This window comes from Mycteria americana, chromosome 2 (assembly GCF_035582795.1).
Source record: "Mycteria americana isolate JAX WOST 10 ecotype Jacksonville Zoo and Gardens chromosome 2, USCA_MyAme_1.0, whole genome shotgun sequence".
Lineage (NCBI taxonomy): Eukaryota > Metazoa > Chordata > Aves > Ciconiiformes > Ciconiidae > Mycteria > Mycteria americana.
This window is the reverse complement of record NC_134366.1, coordinates 2,121,857-2,143,213: the sequence shown is the minus strand read 5'-3', so window position 1 is coordinate 2,143,213 and position 21,357 is coordinate 2,121,857. Positions and strand designations below refer to the sequence as shown.

The 21,357-nt window shown below is 43.3% G+C and overlaps 1 protein-coding gene across 1 annotated transcript in view; it reads right to left on the bottom strand.

Annotated features, from left to right (window-relative positions):
• Positions 1 to 21,357, bottom strand: part of MYL3 (myosin light chain 3) — a 36,992-nt gene that overhangs the window by 1,094 nt on the left and 14,541 nt on the right. Inside the window, exons 2-6 of the mRNA XM_075495493.1 lie at positions 13,217 to 13,244; positions 8,028 to 8,177; positions 6,660 to 6,833; positions 4,043 to 4,120; positions 2,492 to 2,527 (exon numbers count right to left, since the gene is read on the bottom strand). Coding sequence (XP_075351608.1) covers positions 2,499 to 2,527; positions 4,043 to 4,120; positions 6,660 to 6,833; positions 8,028 to 8,177; positions 13,217 to 13,244 — 459 coding nt within the window. The 3' untranslated portion in view covers positions 2,492 to 2,498. The remainder of the gene's footprint in view (positions 1 to 2,491; positions 2,528 to 4,042; positions 4,121 to 6,659; positions 6,834 to 8,027; positions 8,178 to 13,216; positions 13,245 to 21,357) is intronic.

Below are 21,357 nucleotides of genomic sequence, written 5' to 3'. Positions count from 1 at the left end.
TGTTTAAAGTTAAATAGGGTGGTTTTGCAACACAAGGTTTGTGTTAGAGAAGTAGGTATCTGAACAACTCTGACAACATCCAACTTGCTCCCAAAGATGTTCTTTCCCAACATTTTGGGCTGTTTGATCAGCTCCCATGAATGGATGTGCACCCAAGAGATAGGCCATGGATAAGGTTGACTCTGCTCATCACACATTCAGTCACATGGCAGGGGGACAGTTGTGTGCATTGCTTTCACAGGGGGTCCATGTAGTCCACTGCACATATCCCACAGCCCTGCTCCACACCACAGTGGTCATTGGACCACAAGTAGGGTACAGTGCTTTCTAGCTATGTGAGGGAGCTTAATGTCTCCTGCTGCCCATGTCTTTCCCGCTGAATAGTGTAAGGAGTAGATGCGTGGCCAACCTGGGAGTGTTTTCTACAGCAGCGTCTACTGTGAAAGACTAGTTGGCTATAATCTTGCAGAACACTTGACGGGGGGGGGAGACAACACTGAAAAAAACATTGGAAGTGTAACTAACTGAAGATGTAATAGATTACTCTGTGTTATAAATAATACGTAGCACCTGGGGACAAGCCAGTGGAGAGGCTGTATATAAGAAAAGTCAATAGAGAGTAGTCACAACAACTATGCTCAGAAAATAAAGAAAGAGAAAAGGAAAGACACAGTTCAGTTCTTATATTGGGATACAGCTCTAGCTTTCCTCTAGCACATGGGAATGGCCAAGAAACACGAGCCGCTACTTTATTTTTAGACTCAGATCCAGATTCCCACTGAGTTCAAATCCAGTGTTTTGGGATTTGTTTGTTACATGCTCTATGGAAAGGCTCATCACTCTTTCAAGGGTAAAGACTGCATTTGTCTTTCCCTAAACATGCCAACAGCAACAGAGCGGGGAGTGGAAGATGCTACCCCTGAACGACGCCCACCATGGCTCATTGGCAAATCAGTGGCACATTGGTTCTCTGTGAGTCAGGAGCTCTCAGCTCCCTTTCCAAACGCATCATAAGCAAAGACACTCTCGCGGGCCCCTATGCTGCAGCTCCCAGCCCTGTGCCAGCTTTACAGCTTACCACTGCTCACTTGTCTTCTTCAGTGGCTGACGTTGCTTTAGGTGACTAGAAAGAATTTTGGCATCAGAATGGGAATTTCCCATGGCAGTGTGTTTAGTAGAGGATTAAGGATTGAAAACATGTCTAAACAACAAGTAAGGATCACACTAGCTGTGGGATTACCCACTATGGCTGTGGGCCAGTCCAGATCTTCGGAACTGAAAACTGGGAGCCAGTGTTGGAAAACTGAGTGTATGTTCAGAGAAGACAAATGCCTTTAAGAAAGAAAACTAGACCATAATAAGAAAAGAAACACAGTCATCTTTTTTAGGCAGTTTACATTTTGTTCAATTATGTCTTGGAACAAAAGTCCCAAAAACCTGGATGTGACTCCTACTTAACTCCCTCCCTGGAGTGCCTGTAAACATAATCGAAAGTCACCACACAACAGACAGGTCTCAGTAGGCTGGGATAATGTCAGCTCCAAAAGCAAAACAAAGCCAGGCCTGGTCAGGACAGAATAGGAAAATAAACCAAAGCAGAAGAAAAACAAAACAAAACCAAAAAAAACACCCAAAAAAACCCCAACCAAACCAACCAGAACAAATCTGAAAGAAGCCACTGCTTTACCCAGTTTATCAGATACTTTGCAGAATAGATGGAGTTGGTTAACTCTCAGGTCAGACCTTCCCCAAGAGCTGAACAGAGATAAATAATGGTGAATGCCAGTTCAAAACAGCGGGCACCTTTTCCAGTAACACAAAAATAAACGATGACCAGGAAATACTGGAAATAAAGTTCAGCTCATTTGCAATGGTGAGACAGAGATACCCTTAATGGTACTGTGGTTTGGAGAACACTACTGAATAAAGCCAGAAGATGTGCTGGACAAAGCTCATGTCTTTTGCTGCAAAACCAACCCATTTGCCAGGAGATTTTGGGAGCCAGATTTATAGAAGGCCAGTGATTATCCTCCTAGTGTAGGTTCAGTGACATAAGCATTACTCCTTATCTACTTTTCCTTGCATTTTTTGCCCACTCTTTCACTAGTCAGCTAAGTTCTATCTCCTTGCTTTTTGAGTGGAAGTCTAGGAGTGGGGACTTGTAATGGACATGAAAACTATGCATCCTTTGAAGTTTCCAGTCAATCATAAAGGAATGAGCACTTGTTTTTTGGAAACCAAATCCTTTTAAGATACATTATGTTGGACTTCTAAAATAAAGGTGTCCAGATTTACCGGACAACTGCAGAAAGGTCACTGATTTTCTGTGCATTTGATAGAGTGAAGATAACATTTTACTCATTCTCATCCTACTTCCTTGTACAGCATGCTGAAAATATTCACTCTGATATTCACTTACATATTCTTCAAGCCTATCTCAGATGCCAAAACCAAAAGAATAGGATATGCAAGGAGGACAGAAGAGACTCACCTGGCATTCAGTTAGCCATGATATGTTTCACAAAAGCTGGAAACAAGAGAAAGAAAGGGTCATTTATCAATTTTGTTTCATTGAACTCAGTAACGTCCTGGGTATCTCAGCTTGGTTGTTATTTAAATTCACTCTTCTTGCTTCCTCCGATGCAATGAAGACCACACCACTTTGTAAATAAGACTCCAGATACCAGGTGCTAAATGCTTTGTGAGTCCTTACGATAAGATATACACAGTGCAGTGTAGCCAGCAGTCCGGGGAGCCAGTGGAAATGAACACATACATCAGTCAATCCATAGCTTGCTTAATCCCTTACCCCTGGCTGCCATATGGAACTGGCTTTCCAAAGTATACAGCCATGAGACACTCTGGGTCCTCATCTTGCAAGGCTTTCAAGACTTCAGCACGTTTGTATGTCAGGAGGCACTGAAGATGCCCTGAGTTAACCTCCAGAATCCACAGCAGGTCACCAAGTCAGGTGTTGCGACTATATCTCTCCAGTGAATTCAGGTTTACAAACAAACAAGGTATTTCAAAGTCAAATTAAGCTTTTGTTTCAAAAAGTTTGGGGTTCTATTTTTCTCCATTTAAAAAAACATTAATTATATACAATTTTGAAATTCAAAAGGAAAAGGAAAAATACATTTTGCAACAAGGAAATATTTTTTCCTTCCCAATAATCCTTCCATGCTATGAATTTCTCTGAATTTAGCATAAGTTCATGAGCCATTTGGGTAGGCTAAATCTACAGATTTCTACCAATAAAATACTTGTAAGCAATGTTTTCCTGAGCTCAAATCATTGATATAGCATTTGTAAGTAGAAGGAGACCACCAAGTCAAGTATTTGTAAAAGGCTCAGTGAATATGACAGACCAGCTAAATCACCAAGATGATACAATGGTCAGTCAATAGTCAGCCTTAAGAAGGGCTCAGCTATGTACAAAAACATGTGTTCATGATTCCTCCTACAATATTGTGGTTTTGTTGAACAGCCTGAAGCACATAGGCTTGCAAGATGCAGGCGAGAAGCATGGTCCGCTTACTCATGACCAAATCCTTTTGTTCTGGCTTTCTACAATAGCAGTGAAATAAAATGGAAGGTCTTTGGAAGGTCTTGTAGGATTCTTAGGACACCAAAGGGAAGGCTAAGGATAACATTTTTTGCTGAAGTTTTGAAGGAAAACTTAATGATTTTCTGTAAAGAAGTCTCAAAAGGGATGTGTATCTCTTTTTGAGTGGACAAGGAACTGTGGGAGCAGGTAGAAAAAATAATGCAAATTTTTTTTATAAAAAGGCAAACAAAATAAGAATATATAGCCCCACCTCCTGAAAGGGCCATGGTCATTCAGCTATGGAAAATACAAGTAAGCTTCAACAGATAGGGTATATCAGGTGAATTATACAATCTGAATTGATCTAAAATTTGGAAAAGCACACATTGGGATCTCTGGGAGTCAGATCTTCCACAGGTTTCAACTTTCTCAGGATAATTGCAACAAAGCCTTCAAGCACACGACCACTGCTCAGACCGGAGTGGTCATACCTACCTTCATAGTTGATACAGCCATTGGCATCTTCCTGACCAGCCATTAGCTTATCAACTTCCTCTTCAGTCAACCTCTCACCTGGGTGGAAAGCAAAATGCCTGCTTAGTACCTGAACCCTTTTTTAAGAATTTACAAAGCACAGTTCAAAGAATCCAAGGATAAAAAAGAGAGTGAGAGAGAAGAGGGGGAGATTTTTCTCTTCAGTTTAATTTGTGGTGCTGACTGCTAGGAAAGCTACTTTTGAAGTTGCAAACTGAGAAAATTTGATCTGAAAACCAGAAAGACAGAATAAATATGGAAACCCACATGATATTATGTTCACATACTCATTCTTCTAAGAATAAGCTTTCTCTAAGTGCCAAATCTTGAAGGCTTTAGTCACTTTTTAACCAAGTCCTCACTAAGTAAACTCTTAGTAGAGTCACAATCTAGTTTGCCTCTGAGTTTGAGGTTCAGGAAGATTCCAAGATCAAACTCAGGATCTCTCATATGGATCAGTGATCCTTTCCATTTTATTTAATTATCTAAATATTAGGTACCTATTCACCTGTAAGGCTTCATTCTGGTTAAGCAGAGATCAGCCCAATCCATCTCCTTATTCTGATATTAGGCACTGATTTTAGGATGAGATCAAATGAGTTCCAGAAATGTAAGGGAGAAATTTGAGGGGGATTTCATAGAATCACAGAATTGTTTAGGTTGGAAAAGACCTTTAAGATCATCAAGTCCAACCGTTAACCTAGCACTACCAAGACCACCACTACACCATGTCCCTAAGCACCACACCTACACGTCTTTTAAATACCTCCAGGGATGGTGACTCCACCACTTCCCTGGGCAGCCTGTTCCAATGCTTGATAACTCTTTTGGTGAAGAAATTCTTCCTAATACCCAATCTAAACCACCCCTGGTGCAACTGGAGGCTGTTTCCTCTTGTCCTATCGCTTGTTACTTGGGAGAAGAGACCGACCCCACCTCTCTACCCCCTCCTTTCAGGTCGTTGTAGAGAGCGATGAGGTCTCCCCTCAGCCTCCTTTTCTCCAGGCTGAACAACCCCAGGTCCCTCAGCCGCTCCCCATCAGCCTTGTGCTCCAGACCCTTCCCCAGCTCCGTTGCCCTTCTCTGGACACGCTCCAGCCCCTCAATGTCTCTCTTGTACTGGGGGGCCCAAAACTGAACACAGCATTCGAGGTGCGGCTTCACCAGTGCCCAGTACAGGGGCACGGTCACTGCCCTGCTCCTGCTGGCCCCACTGTTTCTGATACAAGCCAGGATGCTATTGGCCTTCTTGGCCACCTGAAATCATAGAAATGAAAATAAAATAAAGTGCATTGGGTGTGCCCTGCTACTCATATTGTTCCACTTTTCCATCACTGAGTTCTGGCACACAGGAATAAGTCCTCAGCTGATGTGAACCTGTGCAAATTCAACCGATTTTTTGAAAATTGAACAGAGAAGCATGCTAATTTACAGAATATTTGGTTGTGCCTAGGATTTGACCAGTATTTAGGGATGCCACTTTAAACAGAACTGTTAATGTTTAAGATTGAAATATTTACTATCACTACTTGGAAATCAGACATTGCCACACTGTTCTGGGTTACTGGAAATAGAAGAGTAAGTACAAAGGGATTTCTTGTAGTACTGTGAAACTCACAAAACTACCCAGGGTGGTTTCTTTGTCCCAGGTAAGGTTAGATAAGGCATCAGTCCTAACCCTGTGGGGGTTTTTTTTGTCGTCACTGAATTTGGTCCCCAAACTGATCCGATAGCATCAGTGATAAAAAGGAAAATAGCATTGATTTATTTTCTTTTTCCCTGTGTCATTAATGGACATGGATGTATCATTGAATGAAAACACCTGGGCATAAAAGGTTTGGCTTTTTGAATTGATATCCCAGGTCAAAACCCATCATTGGAATACTTTGGTCTAAATCAAATCTCTTTTGTAAAGGCTCATCCTTTTTTAAAATAGTGGACAAACACTAGCAGAAAAGGCTGATCTTGAGAAATTTTTGCTGGATTTAGATAACCACATGTCAGTGCCTTCTAATCCAAATTGGAAACCTGTCATTAAGTTACAGCCAAATTTTCTGTCCTGCACTCATTCTGTTGTCATCACTCTGTGTGAAAAACTGAGCTTCTGAAGTCAAAATTTGAGAGCACAGAGAGATACTGATCCCTACTTTAAAAACAGGAGCTTTCCATTTCAGAGACACTTCTATTAAACAGATGACTGGTAAAAAAGTGCTTCATCTTAAAACTTTCCTTGAAGGTGCAGAAAAATGGAGACAAATACTGAAGGAATAGATGGGGTTTCCAATGTTTGGATAATTTTATGGTGATAGGAATATAATATTTATTGGAGACAGAAAACACTAGAACAAGGAAGGAAGGAAGGGAGGAAGGAAGGAGGAAGGAAAGACAAATATTTGAGCTGTAGGTCAGTGATCTTTAGCTTATTTATTAAAGAACTTTTTTTGGTCTTTATAACTGAGGACAATGTGATGGCTGAAGTCTTGCTCAGTCATTTTCTCCGTAAAGGTTACCCAGAATGACACAAGCTGCATGGGAAAGACCTCAGTGATGAAACTGCATGAGGAAAGGTTCACCTTACCCAGCGTAGCCAAAACGTGGCGGAGTTCAGCCCCCATCACAGTTCCATTTCCCTCCTTGTCGAACACACGCAGACCCTCCACGAAGTCCTCGTAGGTGCCTGTGTCTTTCGTCTTGGCAATATGCTGGAGCATGGGCAGGAAGGTCTCAAAGTCAATCATCTTGGAGTTCATCTCTGCAAAGACACAGATGGAAATGAATGGCTTGGTGGATGATGGGAGAGTTGAGGACTAATCATGGGGCATCCACCATGGGTAGGTGGTGAGGGTGGAAGAATTGTGGCAATAAATGCCAGCTAAAGGGGAGAGAAAAGCATAGAAATGTCATAAGTACAGATGGAAGAGTGGATAGTGTGGGAAAGAGGCCTGGCAAAGAGAGAAATATGAGTTTTGATAGATAGATAGATAGATAGATAGATAGATAGACAGATAGATAGATAAATAGGTAGATAGATAGACAGATAGACATGTCCTAGTATCTTACACATGCAAACATCAAGGAAAGAAAATACTGTTAGACTCCCAAGACTGTTTCATGCAACATAAAAGTATGAAACTAAGCAGAAGACAGTAAGAGAAACTCATCGCCAATACAAAATCAGCTTTGCTTTGCAGCCCTATAATGCAGAGATGTTTAGATCTATACTGGGAGAGGAGCTTCAGAGCAAACAGGCAGGACCAGGGCTGTGTATCCCATTTCCCTGATTCTTTGCCTTTAAAGAGCGTCAGAGGGCATCTTGTTCCCATATGAGTCCTTGTCCCACCTGCCACTGTGTCATTGCCATATCCTGACATATCATAGTTGTTGAATGAGGGCCTAATTGTCAGTTCCACCTCAGTGGAAGGAAAGGATGGAGAAATAATCTAGAAAATGCCTGAATGTAGATATGGTCTGGGAGAGATTTCCTTTGTTCTGAAGAGATATCCAGTGTATGGTGAATGTTGAAGGGAGATACTACTGCAGTCATTACTGACCCTTCTAATACATACTTCTGTAGAACAAGCCATGTCCTCACATTCAGTCTATCCCTTTCTTTCTTTGGATGTCTTCAAAATGTCTGCATTTTTAGTAAACACAAGTGAATGCCTGTCATCAAAGCAATTTTAAAGGGCAAAAACTTGTCATTGTAAAACACATTGACGCACAGGGCCATTAAATTAATTCATTCTCCTAAATTTGAGCCAATTATATTGACTGCAAGATCATTTTTTTCCTCACTTACTTTTCTGCTAGGGATTTGCAGAGGCTGTTCCATATCCTTTGTTATTTCACAATCAAATCTTTCCATCAGAAAACGGAGACCTCATCTGCTTCACGAATAATTCTTGGAGTGACCTTTTTCAAAACAAACACAGAGGAGGACACCAACCTTCTGGTTTGGGTCTGCCAAGCACTTTCATGACCTCAGCCTGGGTTGGATTCTGCCCCAAAGCTCTCAAGACATCTCCGCATTGTGCGTATGTGATTTTCATCTCAGATTTAGGAGTCCGGTCAAAGAGTGAGAACGCTTCCTTAAATTCTGGAAGACAAAAAGATAAGAAGAAATGCATGCCATGCTCCCTCAGATAAAGTCAAAGCAAGCCTAGACCTTCCCCCTAACTAACTCTGCCTGATCCTTTTATTTTGCAGTTTGGGTACAGTTTGATGAGCTTTCTTGTTCCTGTTATCTGCAATGTTTGTGTTCCTCCTCCCCTGCATTTTCCGGTTCAATCAGGGAATGGAATTGGAGAGGTCAAATTCTCTTCTCATGGTATTTCCATCTCAGCTAACGTCGGGAAGTGCAGAAAACCTTATAGAAATGGTTGTCCTTGAGAGCTTTCCAGCTTATCAGGAGCACTCAGGATGGCACAGAATTCAATGGCAGTTCTGCTCATTAGCTAAGTGGATATTTTATTCAGCGCTATACACTTACAGAGCACTGACACAACCCACTGAGATAAAGGAGCACCTCTATCAGCAGGTAACAAGATATGCCATGATAACCTACTGGAATAATCACACAACAAGCAGTCTATTGGTGAGGAGGGTGAAGGTGTATGGAAAACCTTGTAATTGACCAATTGTTGTATTGAACAGCGTCAAGGAGCAGATCTAGAAGAATCCTCTGATTTTTCTTTTTTCTAGCACCCAATCCAATTGCATCTGGAGAAGTCAGGTTTGCTATGCCATCAACTACTGATGCTAGGCCAGATCTCATGTGTGGAGATACAATCATTCCCTCCAGTGGTTTCACATCTGCCTGCTTTCCCCTGTGTGTCCATGCACAGCCCTTCCCCTTGCAAGACAGCCAGCTCCTCTCCACTACGTCCTTGTGAACATATCCTCATGTCTTCTTTTTATTTCTGGACAAAGAGAGAGTCCCTTCGAGCAGCAGTACCTTGACATGAGCATTCCCATGGGACAGAGTCCCCGTTCTACCGTTAATTAATGGGGTCATTGCAGGATCCTAGGAGACTTCCCCAGACACGCTAGTTACTCAGGTTTGCCTCTCTCTATTGGAGTTGCAGACACGTTGCAGAGATAGAGGAGCATCTCAAGGCACAAGCAACAGTAATAAACCATTATCCTTTAATGAACACACTGCATAATGCACGGTCTACAAGTGATCACTTTGTGATCACAAATATCCCTTTGGTTTTAAAGCTGTGAATCCCTGAATCGGCCCCCTGCCCTGCTGTTACTCTTCTGTATATGTTTCCCTCCTACTCTCCAACAGCAGCGCTATCTTTTTTTCCCTAGATCCTCAGTCATTCAGCCATTTATCCATGCACTCTGCATGCCAGATTTTCTCCGTCTTTCCCTTCTCAATTCTTCCTCCTCCTCATTATTCCCCCTCCTTCTTTTTTCTTTCTTCTCCTTTACTTATTTCCTTCTCTCCTTCCTTCTTCCAGTGTTGCTGGGTTTGCCTCTCCTCCTTTCTCCCTCCCTTTTTATTTTTATCATTCCCCTTGTATCTTACTCATTTCCTTCTTCATCCAACACTTTCAAACAATGATGCATTTTCTCATTTTGGACTAATTGACACTCCCCCTGTTTTCTTCTTTGCATTCTCCTCTTTGCTCTCTCTTTCTTTCTCTCCCCTGGATCTTTGCCTCCCCTGTCACCGGCCGGAGCCCAGGCCCCATTGGCAGCTCTCACTCCAGCAGAGGGCAATAGTGGATTTTCATGGGCTCCTTGCTGACAGTGGAAGGGGGCCGGAGACCCACTCCCAGCTCTGTCCTTTCCTGGAGCTCTCAGTAGCTGAGGCGGATGAGAAATATACCTACCTCCCTGAGCTACTCATTCGTCTGCCGTTCACCTACTCCCTGAGACCAATTGCCTGAGCACCCTTTGCACCACCTCCTAAAGGTTCACAATTCATCACAGCTACTGACAGCTCACATTTCTCCTTTTTTTTTTTTTAATTTAAAATCAGATGTAACCGCCTCTCACCAGAGCATTGGCCTGTGGGTTTGGAAAACCCATTTTGTCAATATACAGAAGCAGCCTATTTTTTTTTTCTTCATTTGCATTTGCATTTGCTGGCTTAATGCATGTTTCCATCAAAGCAATGAAACCAGCATGGCTATGGTCTCCTTTGTCCTCCTGGTAGCCGTTAAACCACTGGCAGGAGCAGTGTATATTTTCATATGCCTAATTGCTACCTATCTTCTCGTCTTGAACAGCTCATATTATTCTCTTTTCAGTAATTTAGGGGGCTGAAGAGACCAGAAATCCAGTTTCATAAATACATATTGCCACAGCCAATGATTTCACTCACAGTTGAGGCAGGAGGACATGTAAAGATGGGTGTGTTACACATGGCTTCACCCACAGACCATTCTTCTCCTTCTGAGAGTAACATTTTGGGGGCTAACATAACAATGAATCCTTGCAGGGAAGTAAGTCTGGTGCAACAAAGTCTTCTCCTTAACAAGAGGAAGAGGTTCAGAGTATCCTAGAAGATAGGGCTGGAAAAGACCTTGAGATGCTGCATTGCCTCTTTCTCCTCCACGACCTCAATTCAGAATCAGCTGCCAGAAAACCAATTGGGTCAATGATGATAGACTGAAGGCCAGTAATATCTAACACAGAGGATGGACTTCCTATTGATCTAGTTTCAGCTGACTAATGGGGAAACATCTAGTCTCACTGAGACACCTAGGTCTCATGTGGTCAACAGAGAGAGAAAAAGAGGTGATTATTATACATTAGAGGTGTATTTTTAAAAAAACACATATAAAGGTGTGACAGGTGACCCTGACCTCCTGATGACTTCCTGAAAGAGGAAATTTGACAAAATTAACAGTGCAGCATAGAGCTGGAAATGAACCCAGAACAAAACAAGTGCAACTGAAACCCAGAAGAAAGGTAGAGCTGGCCATCTTGGAAGCTTGGGAGGTGAGGAGAGAATGGGAAGGAGAAAACAAATAAAAAAGACGTATTAATCTAGAGCTCCTGTGAGTCCCAACTCTCAGGTCATGCCAACAGCCAGTATAGCAGCTATAAATCATGGCAAGTGGTTCTTGCTTTCTAACCTGTGCTTTTAACACAAAATAAAACAGTCTCAAGCACTGGAATACTGATTGTCCACTTTCTTAAACTGATGGCGCATTTCTTGGCAAGGTTTTGACATGTGCAAACTAGTATAGATAACTATATTATAGCATGCCAGGGACAATCCAAGGACAACTGTGGACCATGCTGTAGATATAATTCTACATCTGAAGCATCTAAGCTCTACCTAGGAGTAAATATCCATCTGGCAACTATCAATCTGTCTGCCCACTCATCTATGAACCTAAGAACCTTCTAAAGGTCCAGAAAAGGCCAGGAGGAAAGGAATTGAGGAGCCGACTGATGAGTAGTGATCAGTCCCCAGGTGATGTTCAGGCCATCAGGCACTCCTTCCAGCAACTCATGGCAGAACCTATGAACCAACTGTAGGATTAACCTTGAGTGGGTTTAGTGTTTCTCCCCAGTGCTAGTACACAGTATAACTCTGTTATGCTGTTGTAGCTGACATGGAGGTCTCATAGCCTTTCTCACACAGGTTATATTATCTGCTTCCTGTGCCATGGCTTTCCTTTTGATACTTCAGGGACATCCTATTTCACAAGTCCTGGATTCCCAGCTTTTCTCTGTGTATGCAGTCAGTGCAGCTAGGCCAAAAGGCAGCTGTAAGAAGAAAAGAAGAAAAGAAAGAAGATGCAACTTTCTGTTTGTAGAGATGGTCTACATCTGCTCTAGACCTGCTACCTTTTATGGCATCCCTGGGGTTGCTCCAGATTTGCCATTTCCTAGGCGTTCCAATGGACTGATGGCCAGACAAGCATCCTGTTTTGTTCTGAATAGGTCTTTTCTTTTCCCATTCTCTGATATAGTCTCCTATAGAAGTGTAGCTAGTTCTCCTCAGGGAGAGAGAAAACAAGATATAGAAACTAGGTGGGTCCCATCCAATCCCCAGAACATTAGCTGATGAGAGATCCAGCTGTTGTGTGCTGCTGGAATAGTTCAAAGTTTTGTCGCTCAGAATTGTGCCTCTCCTATGGTTCTCCCATGACTTTGGGACTGGAAAAGGGGCAGGTTCCCAGAAATTGACAGTTGCCTCCAATCATGAGTTATTTTTGACCTGTTGTTAGAAAATAGAAACTAAAGCCATTAAAGGGGGGCATGAAAATCCCAAGGTGATGTTGGAAGTCTGTGGCAGAGCCTCAATCTCTAAGATATTATGGCATTTGGTTCCAGTACAGAAAAGCCTTCTTTCTGTATCTCTCCTTTCTGAATCAGCCTGAGCGGATAGCCTGTGATTTTTTTTTTTCCCATCTGTTCTAATTAACCCATTTTCCGATACCATCTTTCATAAGCTCTACCAAGTTCTGCCAAGTGTTTAAAGACCAAAGCAAAATTCTGCCAGATGACTCTATCTATCAATTATTCCTTTAAGTAAAAAACAGGCTGGTAGTTGGGGAAGAAGGGGACAGCTGCAGTGGTAGTGTTCCCAGGACATCATGCATGAGGTTTCAGTATCAGTTTCTTGGGCTGGGACAAGGGGTTCAGAAACCAATGCTGATGTTTTGCTTTGAAAGAAAAAAAATGTCATCGCTGTCATTATTTGCTGGTTTCTGGAGAGCTGTCACAAAACTGTAACACATTAAATTCTGATTGAGTACAGGGAAAAGTTCTCAAAAGCACAGTTGTGAGACTTTCTCTTGAAAAGATTGATATTTTGTTAGTGGGTTTTCTTAAAGAAAGAGTATATATTTGGACTGAGGTTTTGGCGGTGTGGGGAGTTTTTTTCTTTTTTGGTTTTGCCTCATTGGCAGAGAAGCTGATGTTTTCTTTAATGAAATAAGTACCTAACCTGCATAGTGCATGACTTTCCCCCTTTTCTCTTGACCAACTCAACAGAGGACTTGGAGGAGGGTTGGAGCAGGAGCAAAGCCATGAATTAAAGCATGGGAGTCAACTCCCTTCTCAAGGCAGCTCCAGTACCACACCCATGTCCACCCCAGCACTTGCCAGCACCTCCCAGTGATGGTATTTACTGTGTACAGAAGAGAAACACATCTTCCTCACCTTCAATCTGATCAGGGGTAAATTCAACCTGGAAAAGACAAAGAATAAAAGCCAGATAAAAACAAAGAACTGAAGCAAATAAGAAGAGCACTGGGTATTCTCTGTGTCACGGTTCTGCATGCTTGTGAGGTCCATGAAAAATACTGACTCATATATCCAAGAAAATAATTTTATAGAGCAGGTAGATTCTTCTTCTTTCCTCCTCCACCTTCCCTATTCAACAGCCCCACCTTTAGGACCTCTGCCCCCACCACAATGGGCTGCAGATGCCCTTTGTCCATTCTTCTGCTGCTCCTGTGTTCCTGCTGTAGTCTCTTTCCCCCATCCCAAGTGACCCCACCGCTGGCGCCCTCTCCACAGAGATTATGGTAGATCCCAGGCTACTTCGCTGAAAGGGTTTTATCTGTAGACAGATGGGGATCTACTCTCTGTAGTCTTTTACAGTGGAAGAACTAGGGGGTATCAAGTGAAGCAGGCATGAATCAGGCTCAAAGGAAATGGAAAGAAGTGGTTCTTTGCTCTTACAGCTGAATTGTGGAAAGCTGTTCATGGGGTACTGTGGATGTTCACAGTCTACATGTGTGTAAGGGGTCACAGGACCATTTCCTGGAAAAGAAATCAATTTCTGTTCCATACAAAATGTACAGAAATACTTAGCTTAGGAAGTCTCTGCTTGAGGTTTAGGAGAGTGTTTTGGGGAAGTTTTGCCCAGTACCTTTTCCTAAAGCATCCTCTAATAACCACTGCTGTACTATATTGGACCATTCTCTGGACCGTGCTCTGACTCTGCCATCTGTCTCTTGTTTTCTCATCACTTCATATTTACTCCTGTTTCCTTAAGTTTTAGGGTTGTCCCACGCCCTGGTTTTGTGGCACTGCCCTCTAACAGCTCTGGACTCCAAAAATGCTACACGATGCCAACAGGCTGCTGCCGAGCTCAAATGCAAAAGAAGGAAACACAATGTCAGAACGTGAGGTCCAAGCTTCTGAATGAACATGCACAGGTCAGTAATGCGAATTTACACCAGAATTTACACCTGCCTCTCACAGAAAACTAACAGGGTGGGTGCCTCTGCTGATGGGGACATTCCTGCAGTGCAGGAAGACTGGCAGATTGCCCTTATGGTGAATGCATAAATAAAGAGAAACCACATTTTGGTATGGATAAACATGCAAATGCATACGTGCAAAGCATACGCTTGGGACAGACCTAACAGTACATAAACACCCACCCTTGGAAGCATTCCTCTGTCGACATATATGACCCTTCTCCTCTCCCCAACATATGTACAACCCCACACATTTTGGGTCAGATTTTCCTTATGAAGCTGACCACCACTCGTTTAGTATCATATTTTGTTCGTTGGTAGCAAAGCAGCCAGGTGGAACAAAGGTATAGTGAGAACCTCAAATGCAAACTCCCTGAAATGCAATGTGACACATCCCTTCATCATCTACTCACGATTTTCATGATATTAAAGGGTGGAGTTCTTCTAACTCCCCAGCTCTCCAGCCAGGAAGCTGTGACATGGCAGAGCATGACAACAGCAACCTTTTTATTCCACCCAGGGCTCAGTGGACACCTCCTAGATGCTTTTCTGTCTCCAGATACCCTGAGCAGCAGAAGGAGCTCTAGCATTCATAGGACACGATGAGGGTCTACAGGGCAGATACAGACAGCCCAAAACTCATATTTCCTACCAGTGTCCAGCCTATCTGTCCCTACCATAGTGTTTCTGAGCATCTTCTGGCTTAGGAGAAGGACAAACCAGAAAACTTCTGGTGGACTTGGAAGGCAGGACTCAGCACTAATCCTGCAATTGTTGAAAATCAGGCCACTATTTTTTGTGTCTGCCCTGTTCAATCCTTATCTGAACTAGCTCATTCAGGGGATTAGCACTTTGTTTGAAATTCTCAGTCATAATTTACCTTGAATGAAATCCAATTAATGAAATAGGACAGCCAGGAGGCTGACTGGAAGGAACCATTTAAAGAATGCAAGAAAGGACTCCCCAGAAGAATAGGAATGCTCTTCCGTTTCCTAACACATGGAGGGGTCCAAACATATCTTTGTCATGAAAATTATAATAATCTAGATTGGGTCCTATCCCAAATCTACATACCTTAGTTTAATTAGAAATAAATACCCATCAGGGAACACATTCATACAGGTGCATTGTCAGCAGCAGCCTTATGCCCAGTGTGTCTAATTACATCAAGCTTTGAGAATTTGCCTGAAGCTAATTGCCTATTGAGTTTATTCAGGCATCAATAGCCAGTGTGGGTGAAATAAGGCCAGGGCTGCTGGCAACTTGTATTTAAATCACTATGATGGATTGCTCTTGGGGAAGAATTCCTCTCAGCTACACTTACATGTAGACATTCAGATGTGTCAGTGACCCCACATTTGCTTTATACCAGTAGAAGGGAACGGGCACTTCTAGGGTGTGATTTGACTTGTGTTAGGTCTATACTTGGGGAGAAGATGAGTTGTGCTCGCCTTTTCACTGAGTGGATCAACTAGTTCTACAATGATGATAAAAAGAGTGTGGGCAACTAGCACAGATGTAGATGTCCTTTTCTGATCTGATGAAAGCGTGAGCTAGCCCTTTGGCAGACTGCAGATCAGGAGAAACTGTGCCAGAGCGAAAAAGAATGACTGCAAATTCCCACGGCTGGATCAAAGGGAAGGTTTGAGCTGAAGGGCTGAGCGTGCCTCACCTCTAATCATGGCCCCTATAAAACCACCCAGAGCTGGAGGACCATGTATGACAGCTGGCAAGGCGGTGGCAGATGGTTTGACTAGACCTACCACCCAGCCACGGCTTGCTCTCAGGAAAGCTGTAGAGATGTGTGGGTGGTGGCTGCTGCTATTTTCTCCCCTCTCAGCACATACCACCATGGAGTTGTAGGGAAAGGCGAGTCATCATTTACCCAGCCACAAGGTATCACTGAAGATGGATGGAATGAACTCTGGGCTATGTTTAGACTGAAGACAGCTGGGATTTTGTTTTCCCTCCCCTCTCCCTCAGAATAGTGTGGAGGACACAAAACCAAAGCCATCTCCATGTACCAAAAGCAAGGGTGGAGCTGTCCATGAGGACTGCCCCAGAGACCCCAGGCAGGAGGGATCCATAGGATAGGCTGTAAAAATGGGGTCAGGCTAAGCCAAGCAGTGGGCAAATGAGTCCTAATGCATTGCAGCCACAAACAGTGACCCATACCCATGCTCTGAGGCAGCTCTGTGTCTGCTGCTCCAATGCAGGGGGCATCCAAGGGAATGAAAGCCCCCAGTGGTATCTCTGATGCCCAGACCCACTCCTGCCCCAAGGCTCTTACACTGCTGCACACCAGCATCACCCCACACTTCACCGAGCTCGGTCAGCAGAGCAGCCCTCATCACCCGAAGCTGGAGGCTGCAAAACCTACTCACAGGCTTAATGTGAATTTGCTTTCGCAGATATGGCTTTACATTCTCCAGTTCCTTTGAAGTAGACTAGGATGATTTCCCTTGGGGCTTTGTTTGTTTGTTTGTTTGTTTTAAATATACTGGCACTTCAGAAGAATTGAGTTTCCCCTGGCATTTTTTCTGTTGGCAACTGAGGTTTTAAAGCAAGGACATTCCTATGAGTGCCAAGCATCCACAGCACCAAGGCTCACAGTGGTGGTATTTGGTACAAATCCATATGAGAGACAGAGCTGCTGACTGCAAATCTCTTTCCATTTGTCTCCTGCCCTGATGTGTAGACTGGGCTGCACGTTCTTTGAAGACACCAGACGTCTGAATTAAAATCTTTCCATAACAAACAGGAAGTGTTATGCCAGCTTTCCCGCTGTTTTAGCAATCTTGGCTTTAGGAGACCATCACCTGGTCACCAGTGGCATCAGCTGTAGCCCTAATGCTATTGTCCTCTTTGCCTAAACAACGGCATTAAGCTGGTTTTGTCCCAGAGACACCAGGGGGGATGCACGCAGCCCTTAGTGCTGTTAACGTCATTCACAGCTTCATATCTCAGGGAATTTTTTTATAAACCCCTAGTATCTCAATCAAGCCCATAACTCTGTGCACGATAAGTCAGGCAGAGCTAAGTCTGAAATAAGTCCTATTAATAAAACTGTTGCTAACCAGCAGTCAAGAGGTTATCTGGGGGGAAGCATTTAGACAATGCAAGGAAGGAGCCTCTCCAGAAAAGAAACAATATTCTTGTTTCATAGTACACTGAGAAATCCTAATACAAGCAGCAAGGTTTTCACTTAGCCATGTCTGGGTTAGTTTCGGAGAAGGAGAAGGTTTGTTGTGTTTTTTTTTTATTGTGCTCTTGGGAGACTGATTTAGGAGGCAGAAATGCAGCAGATGGAAAGAGGCCCAGAAGGCCATCAAGATCAGTATCGTTGTGTTGAGGTTACATTTGTATTTCACGAGCATTTGGGTTTTTTCCGCTAAGACCTTTTTAAACCTATCCATGCACATCATCCCCGTCATCCCCTGTCCCATCACTTTGTGCGTAGAGCAATTATGACGTACATAAACTCCTCCACTGCCCATGGGGCAAACCTTGACTCATGGTCAAGTCTTATACAGCTCCATCCCTTGCTGTGGTTTGATAGTCACACCTGATCACTCATCTCCTCTGTCTTCTGAAATTCTTTTGGTACATGTACATTTAGCTCCCAAGGTTGCCCTAAGGACTTTCCTCATTATTTCTACTCAGCTCATGGTCTGATGGGAGGGAAGGCACAGTACAACATACAGACGTTTGACTAGTATATGCGCTGTGACAGTACAAGATGTTCCACCTGGTCTTCATGGGGAACAGCTAAAATGTAATGAACATTTGTGGAACAGAAACCCAACCATGAAACTCTAATGATACTCTGTGTTTTCAGTTTTATGTTTGGTCCCCAATGTTTTCAGAAGAAAAATTATTTCAAGTTGGACTGAAATGACACATCATTTCAGAATGGCAGAAAATATATTGTTCGGGAGTCAAATAGAGAACAGAATTGTTGAATTGACCTTTTACAATACCTAACTATACTGGTAATGAAAGTGAGGTGAAAATAGAAATCAACCATTATTTTCAGCTGAATTGGTGAAGCCTTTCTTTAAAAAGATACGTATTTCAAGACAAGGAAAATGAGGCAAAATCTTTGTCAAGGTCATGAAGAGGATGCTGCTACACAAGGAAACACATAAACACTTTTTTCTCCAGCCTGCACTCTTTTTCACCAGAAGATGGTCACCTCAAATCTTTCTTTTATCTGGGTTTCCTGAGAGCTGAAAAATTACCGCAGTATATCACCACTGCTCCTACTATAACTTCAGCAGACTTTATGGCTTCCAGGTCCCTACTTTATTTTGGAATGTCTGGATGAGTTCTGCCATGTTGTGACTTTTGATTCACCTAGTCCTTCAAGAATTGGATGCAAAAGCCTTGTGTGAAGGAGTGGTATCTGGTTTGGGGTTAGGAAGCACTGGTTTGGGTCTCAGAGTCACTCCATGGGATGCTCCCAGGTGGCGACAGAGCTGGAGAGGGGGAGAGCTGAGGCAGGTGCGTAGCACTAAAGGTTGTGGAGTGGTGAAGGACTGTGGAGAGACATGAGATCAGTGGTGCAGCCAGAGGGAGAAATAAATGTGGGAAAACCATGAGATTCCTACCCCAAGGAAAGAAATACAACACAATCCTGAACCTCAATACCTCAGACTAAATGTGCTCAGCCATACCATTGTGCTCTGAATCCCCACTGAGTGAGGAACTACAGCCTGATATGTCTACAGGGCACAGGTTCAGTTTTGCACTTTGCAGGAAGCTTGTCCGAGCACGTGGCAACTCAAAGCAGCCTCACCGTTGGTGCTGGTGCTCTGCATCCTCAGCCTCGGCTAGAGCACTGGGTGGCAGTCCCCTGGCAGGCTTTCACATCCCCTTGCTTCTTACTTTCTTGTAAATACCTTCTTGAAGGTATTTACAAGAAAGCAAGTGTTGCTTTCTTGTAAGGAGCAGTGTGCTTTTCAATCACTGTGCTTTTCCAACTCTGGTAGTAGCCCATAAATTGATAGCTCCCTTTCTTGGATGGGGAATGTGTTGCCACAACTTTCCGGAGTACAAAGGGAAATTCCAGAGCCTCAACAGGAGAATGACACAGCCGCTTTGGCGAACTGAGACAGCTTCTGGCAACGGCCAGCACCAGAAATATAAAACACTTTGTAGACTGACTGTTCTCCCTGTAGCAACATGGGTTTGGATTCTCCAACCATTTATTGACAGCTGGCTTCCTGCCTTCTCTGCAACTCCCCCCCTTCACCAGCCTCACCAGCAGATGTTTGTTCAGATGTTCGCAACCATGGAAGAAATTATAAAGCCTAAAAAATACCCTCTGTTAAATCCTGGAGGGGAGCCTGGGGTGTAGGAGAGGTCAGACGTTGCCTGTGCTGTCTGCTTGAAGTAGACAATAGCTCATGGGTTGGGTCTCTAGCAGAGAAGAGAAGAGCCCCAAGGATACAGCTTGTGAAGCACATCACAACACTTCCTAGGAGCTTCAGGCCCTCAAACCTCCTGGTAAGTGGGTGCGAAGAAGGAAGAAGGCCCATCTCTCAATCCACATGCATGGGGACAGGTGGACTCCACCACTCCACACGTGATTATGGGACGGCATTGCACTTGCGCCCCTTGCAATGTGATCGCCTGAAGATGGAAGGTCTCAAACAAGACAGGAAATTAGTCACCAGATAATATATTTGGTGGATATGATGTGTTGGAAAGTGGCAAGGAAAAGTGAAACACTTTTGTATTTAATTTGGTAAACAGCTTAGGTAAGAAAAAAAATGAGGCATTACTATTATTATTATTATTATTATTACACCTATTATTTTGACATAAAAGCCTTTCTCTTTGTCTTTCATTTCCAAAATCAAATGTTTTGTCTTGTAAATACTGGCGGCTTTTTCTTTTCTTTTTTTATTTTAAATTCAAATATTTTTCTATTGAAATGGCATATTTCACGTAAAATTGACTTAAAGAATCCCACTCCCCCACATTAGATCAATCCAAACCCTACCAAAACAATTCTTTTTGGGCTGAACAAATCCATTTCGAGTTGCCAAAAAAGAATTTTTGTGGCTTTTTTGTGTGTTGCTGAAACCTCCTCCTGAAAATTCAAGCTGGTTTCTTCTAATATTTTAATTCCCCCACCAAGCCTAAAAACAACCACCCTTTGCTGAACTAATTTTGCTCTCAGATGACACAGTTGTGTAACTCCTCTAGGTTGCTGATTGACGTGCCAGTCATGCTAGTAGTGAATGAGACCATATGAGGCATTTAGTTGGCCCAAATGAAATGAGTTTGATGGGTCTCAGGAAAGACGTAGCAGAAAGGCGTCTGTAAAGCAAAAATCTCCTGGAAGCAAAGGAGTTGGTTTTGGATGTGGAAGCTGAAGGTCTTGCTCGTACACAGCGAGGTCCCCTGAGAAACAAAACACCTTGGCAAAGTACCTCCACCAGCAGCACCAGTCACCACAACCATCTACCTTGCTTTTCTTCCTTCAAGGTCTAGTCTGACAGTGTTTTGCAGCCCAGCAATACACACAAAAGAGCTTCAGTGTCCTGATAGAAAATACTAAGGTTTTCCCAGACATACCCAGACACAACTCCACACCGTGCAATGTGATGCAAACATCACTCTCCCCAGCTCTGTCCCAAAGGTGTTATTTTTCTCCATCATGGGCATTGCAGCCATCACCACCCCAAGGCCTCCCAGGGATGGGATGACGCCAGCTACCAGCCCCCAGCAAATCCAGTCCATCCTTGTGCACTTGCAGCTCCTGCAAAATCAAACAGTAGCTGGACCCCTTTAAAATATCACACCCCTTGCCCTGCAACTGTCTTGAAAAAAGACAGCATTAAGCTGCCAAAGAGTCACCATGATAATGTGCTGGCAACTAGGAGAGCTCTGCTTTTGTTACACGAAGCTGGCAGGCAGAGCGCACATGCCGCTCCCAAAATAATCACCCTGTAACCCAGCCCCAGTTTCAAATGGGCCAAAACTTCCCCGTAGAAAATCCACGAGCACAAACTAATATCTGCCATACTTCATACTCTGGGGGTTGTTTTTAGCTGGGTTTTTTTAATTATTTTCCAAAGCAGG